Source organism: Mandrillus leucophaeus, unplaced genomic scaffold (assembly GCF_000951045.1).
Source record: "Mandrillus leucophaeus isolate KB7577 unplaced genomic scaffold, Mleu.le_1.0 Scaffold59, whole genome shotgun sequence".
Classification (NCBI taxonomy): domain Eukaryota; kingdom Metazoa; phylum Chordata; class Mammalia; order Primates; family Cercopithecidae; genus Mandrillus; species Mandrillus leucophaeus.
Window position 1 is genome coordinate 5,074,921 of NW_012106363.1, and position 5,595 is coordinate 5,080,515.

At 45.0% G+C, this 5,595-nt stretch overlaps 1 protein-coding gene across 4 annotated transcripts in view; it reads right to left on the bottom strand.

The window, feature by feature from the left end:
- Window positions 1–2,689: 2,689 nt before the first annotated feature.
- The window catches only part of CALCOCO2 (calcium binding and coiled-coil domain 2), a 34,270-nt gene continuing 31,364 nt past the window's right edge, over window positions 2,690–5,595 (bottom strand). For all 4 annotated transcript variants that reach the window (XM_011999327.1, XM_011999325.1, XM_011999324.1 and 1 more), the window contains 2 exons: window positions 5,249–5,277; window positions 2,690–4,716 (listed from right to left, as the gene is read on the bottom strand). In XM_011999327.1, the coding sequence (XP_011854717.1) occupies window positions 4,549–4,716; window positions 5,249–5,277 (197 nt within the window). In that variant the 3' untranslated portion in view covers window positions 2,690–4,548. The remainder of the gene's footprint in view (window positions 4,717–5,248; window positions 5,278–5,595) is intronic.

A 5,595-nucleotide genomic window follows, 5' to 3' on the forward strand; every position in this document is an offset into this window, starting at 1 on the left:
GGTTCAAGTGCTTCTCCTGCCTCAGCCTCCTGAGTAACTCAGACTACAGGCACCCCACCACCACGCCCGGCTAATTTTTGTATTTTTTTTTTTTTTCAGTGGAGACGGGGTTTCACCATATTGGCTAGGCTGGTCTCAAACTCCTGACCTTGTGACCTGCCCGCCTCGGCCTCCCAAAGTGTTGGGATTACAGACGTGAGCCACCACACCTGGCTAATTTTTTGTATTTTTGGTAGAGATGGGGTTTCACCATGTTGGCCAGGTTGGTCTTGAACTCCTGAGTTCAGGTGATCTGCCCACCTCGGCCTCCCAAAGTGATGGGACTACAGATGTGCGCCACCATGCCTGGCCCTAAAGACTTTCTTTTTTTTTAAGGTGAAGTCCTGCTCTGTCACCCAGGCTGGAGTGCAGTGGTGTGATCTTGGCTCACTGTAACCTCCACCACCCGGGTTCAAGTGATTCTCCTGCCTCAGTCTCCCGAGTAGCTGGGATTACAGGAGCCTGCCACCACACCCAGCTAATTTTTGAATTTTTAGTAAAGATGGGGTTTCACCAGGTTGGCCAGGCTGGTCTTGAACTCCTGATCTCGTGATACGCCTGCCTTAGGTTCCCAAAGTGCTGGGATTACAGGCATGAGCCACCGCAACCGGCCAAGACTTTTTTTTTTTTTTTTTTTGAGTTGGAGTCTCACTGTGTCTCCCAGGCTGGAGTGCAGTGGTATAATCTCGGCTCACTGCAAGCTCCGCCTCCCGGGTTCATGCCATTCTCCTGCCTCAGCCTCCTGAGTAGCTGGGAATACAGGCACCTGCCACCAAGCCCCACTAATTTTTTGTATTTTTAGTAGAGACAGGGTTTCACTATGTTAGCCAGGATGGTCTCTATCTCCTGACCTCGTGATCCGCCCGCCTGGGCCTCCCAAAGTGCTGGGATTACAGGTGTGAGCAACTGTGCCCAGCTAAGACTTTTTAATATTTATATGAGAGCAGCTAAGGAGAGCACTGGGGCCAGTGTAACTTCACTGAGCTTATGCCTTATTGTTGGTTAACTCAGGGCAATCAGTTGAATATCTCTTTGGGTCTCGTCTCTATGTGGAGTCCATTTTGCTTTTTTCCTAGGTAATGGACTGCATCCACATTTTATCCACATTTGTTCGTAGGAGACCAGGTTAGAGTATGCTTACTTCAGTGTAAGCTACTGCCACCGTAGAAAATCAAATCACAGGAGAATGATATTTGAACATCAAGGCAGTCATATTTCATCCAAATTTTTAGCAAGACCAGGGAAAAGGGCTGAAGCTATAGGTGTTAAGGCCTAGGTTTCCCAAATATCTTGCCAACTCTCCTTTTCTCGATTTTTTTGTTTTGTTTTGAGACAGAGTCTTGCTCTGTTTTTCAGGCTGGAGTGCAGTGGTGCGATCTTAGCTCACTGCAACCTCTGCCTCCCGGATTCAAGCAATTCTCTGCCTCAGCCTCCCAAGTAGCTGGGATTACAGGTGCCCGCCACCACACCTGGCTAATTTTTTGTATTTTTAGTAGAGACAGGGTTTCACCATCTTGGCCAGCCTGGTCTTGAACTCCTGACCTTGTGATCCACCTGCTTCGGCCTCACAGAGTGCTGGGATTACAGATGTGAGCCACCGTGCCCAGCCTCCTTTTTTAATTTTAAGTTAGCTTTCTTTCACACTCACATGTGCCAGGGTGACTTTCTTCGCCCTTCACTGCCCATCCAGTAAGCATGCTAAGGTAATGCAAAAACATTTTAATATTAGACCAAGAAAAAATAAATTAGGAAGGAAAACCTGTTGCCATAACAAGTACAAAGATTCAAAAATTCAACTCAAGATATATACCATTTGCTCCCATAACTTCCTATTTTTTGCAGGTATATAGCTGTAAGCTATATAATGTGTGGGTGAGAGAGGGATGGAGGAAGGCCAGGGTGGGCAGTGGGTTATATAAGAACTATTGTTGGCTGGGTGCAGTAGCTCACACCTGTAATCCCAGCACCTTGGGAGGCCGAGGCGGGTATATCACGAGGTCAGCAGATCGAGACCATCCTGGCTAACGCGGTGAAACCCCATCTCTACTAAAAATACAAAAAATTAGCCAGGCGCGGTGGCAGGCGCCTGTAGTCCCAGCTATTCAGGAGGCTGAGGCAGGAGGATGCCGTGAACCCGGGAGGTGCAGTTCGCAGTGAGCAGAGATTGAGCCACTGCACTCTAGCCCGGGAAACGGAGGGAAACTCTGTCTCAAAAAAAAAAAAATTAAAAAAAAAGAACTATCGTTTACTACTAGTGGCTGCCTAGAGCATAATTTCCCCGTTCAAAGCCTTGGTAAGAGCAGCTGGGGAACAGTGGTTAAAAATGCTTTGTTTTACACCCAGCAAAAAGGGTCATTAACACCTCAACTGTTTTTGTTTTGTTTTGTTTTGGTTTTGGTTTTTTTTGTTTTTACCAAGCCCTGTGGAAGGGCTCCTGCTGCTGTTGACAATCATGGTAACCCTCGGGGTAGCAGGGGCAAAGGGGTGGATAATTCACCACAAAATGGTATTCACTGATTTGGATTATGTGCACCACTGTTCCTCTCCATTCATGTGCTTAATTAAGAGCTGACTAGTACAAAATAAATGAAACTGCAATTCTTCACTAGAACTATCTGGGGAGCAACAGAAATTCTGCAGGGAGGGTATGTGCCAGAAAAACTCCTTTATTACCATCTCCCTATTATATATTTCTATTCTAGGGTTAGTGTTAATGTCAGGTCTCATTCTTAAGGCAGCAAAAGGCCTGGAGAAGTAGTATAAGTTTCATCTTCATTTTATCAAGGATGAAATCAAAGCAAGGAGCTGTGACTAGGACAATACAGTTAGTCTAGGGCATAACTCCCAACCACGCTGGGGAAAGCCCAGTAGGAACACAGGGCTATAGTTGGCTCAACTCTTATTCATGACAACGTGTTTCACATCATTCAAAAGTTTTTGTACAAGTCTCTGTAGTGACCAGCTGATACTGCCTGGGAGTTATTTCCATTTGTTCAGTCCCTGAGGGGAGAGAAAATGGAATTATTGCTTTCTTATAGTTCAATTAGGCAAATGTGGATAGAGGGTATTGAACTTAGTTCACAAAGGGTGCCAAAATCCACACTGCTCCTTTAAAAAAAAAATGCATGAAAAGTTACAGCAAGAAGTCAGGGCCTCAGGCTGGGCATGTGGCTCACGCTTGTAATCCCAGCATTTTGAAGGGCTGAAGTGGACGGACCACATGAGGCCAGGAGTTTGAGACCAGCCTGGCCAACATAGTGAAACCCTGTCTCCACTAAAAATACAAAAATTAGCTGGGCATGGTGGCACACACCTGTAATCCCAGTTACTTGGGAAGCTAAGGCATGAGAATCGCTTGAACCTGGGAGGTGGAGGCTGTAGTGAGCTAACCGCGCCACTGCACTCCAGCCTGGGTGACAGAGCAAGACTCTGTTTCAAAAAAAAAAAAAAAGAAGCCAGGGCCTTGGATTTCACAAACTAATGTTTCATCACCTCCTTCCCCACCTCAAGATAACTGCCAGGACACTAGGACACTCTTTTTTGTTTAATACTTAAGACAGGTGAAGAGAAATCATTCGTGGGGTCTGTCCTTCCCATAGTCCTTTTGATCACAGTTTTCCCATGAGCTTCAAAATAAAAGACTATAAACTGAAGGTTTACTTTAAATTACCTAAGTCCCTGAAATAGAAGAGTAATTTATTTTTAGTATTAAAGAGATTAACAAGTCTCATTATTCTGACTTATCCATATTCAAAACTCACCTATTCAGAAAACTGCAAATCCATGGTTGCTAACAATCCGTATTTAACCATTAAGAAAGGATTTACAACAATACAAGCTATGTACATAGGAAATATCAGAGAGTAGGAAGTGCTAACCAGAGGTACCCAGAAAAGCTTTTTGTGACTGAAATAATACTTCCTGTCTAAGGTTCAGGAGTAAGATGCTTCTTTAGGGGCTGAGAAATTAACATGAGAAACCTTTGGTATCCAAACTGGACTTCTGAGCTCTTTGCCATGGCATTTTTGGCTAGTCTAATGCAATCATTTGGAGAAAGCAACACCGAGGATGAGGTGGAAGAATTCTCAACCTCGGACCAATCTCTGGCCCCAGGGTTAGGACTGAGAACAAATACACTCAAGGGCTGACTTTGAATGGCAGTGGGACAACTAGGAAAACCAATCACTTAGTATCAAGTCAGGCCTGTTGTGAATACCCAGGTTGGCTCTATCCCAGGGCCCTTGTACTGAGACCCTTGGAAGAATGATAGGTGAGAGGATGATACAGCTAGAGTTATGTGACTTAAAGGTAGCAACCCACAAGGATGGCAGCAGAAGTCCTTAACAGTGACCTTCAGATCAGTGACACAACTCCACTGTTAGTGGCAGCAGGGCTGAGTAAATCCCTAATAATTTCGGGTTAGGCAGGATCTTGACTCATATAACTCATGGCAGAAGCTACAGGTTCTACTCTATAAAATCTCTGTATACATCCAAGAGGTTGGGACACTCAGAGAGAGTGGCAGAACACATGGTCTTCAAAGATCTGCTTCTCTGTAGCTGGGAAGATCTTGTCACAAATTGGACAATTCAAACAAAGGGCCTGCATCTGCTGTTGCTCCAAGGTGTGATCACAAATATCATCTGCTTTGCAGATAGGACATTTCTTGATGGAGAGCTGGGAGGAAGAGTAAAGAGGTCAGTACAAATGTAAGCTATATGTGGCACAGATGTGGCCATCCTGTCTTCCACTATATCCTCAGTGCCTAGCATAATGACTGGCACATGGTTAGGCGCTCAAGAAATAGTGAATGAATGAAGAGAATGCACATTTGGAGATACTTACCAGGCTTCATCTAACCCCAGAATTGAAAGCGCCTAATATTGCTGAGTAGCCAAAGTAGCTTCTAGCCTAGAAGGGGCACTGGACAGAACTTGTTTGGCTAGCTGCCGGGTTCAGATCTCCTCCCTACTTATGCTACCAAACAGCTTAAAGGTATAGATCCTAAGCAAAATGCTGATGGATGAACTGTGCTTTCTTTTCCCTTCCACAACAGGCTGGCTCAGCCTTGGGCCCAGAACAAACGGATCCAGCTGACTTCCGGAGTTATCAAAATGAACCTGTCTCCCTATGGTTCTCCCATGAACTGCAAAAGGAAGGGAAATTTTCAGGGGCTTTGTGGGAATATTCTCATGAATCAAATACTTACCTGGCTGGGGGAAGAACTTTCTTGGATACCTGAGAAGAATCAAAAAGATCTCATTCAATGAGAAAACACCACCCTAGCTTCTTCTCATATGTACTGCTGATAGAGGGGATCTAGGTCAATGATAAGGTGAAAAGAAAACATAAATAATGAAATCTTTTTTTTTTTTTTTTTTTTTTAGACAGAGTCTCACTCTGTCGCCCAGGCTGGAGTGCACTGGCGCGATCTCTGGTTACTGCAAGCTCCGCCTCCCGGGTTCACACCATTCTCCTGTCTCAGCTTCCCAAGTAGCTGGGACTACAGGCGCCTGCCACCACACCTGGCTAATTTTTTGTTTATCTATTTTTAGT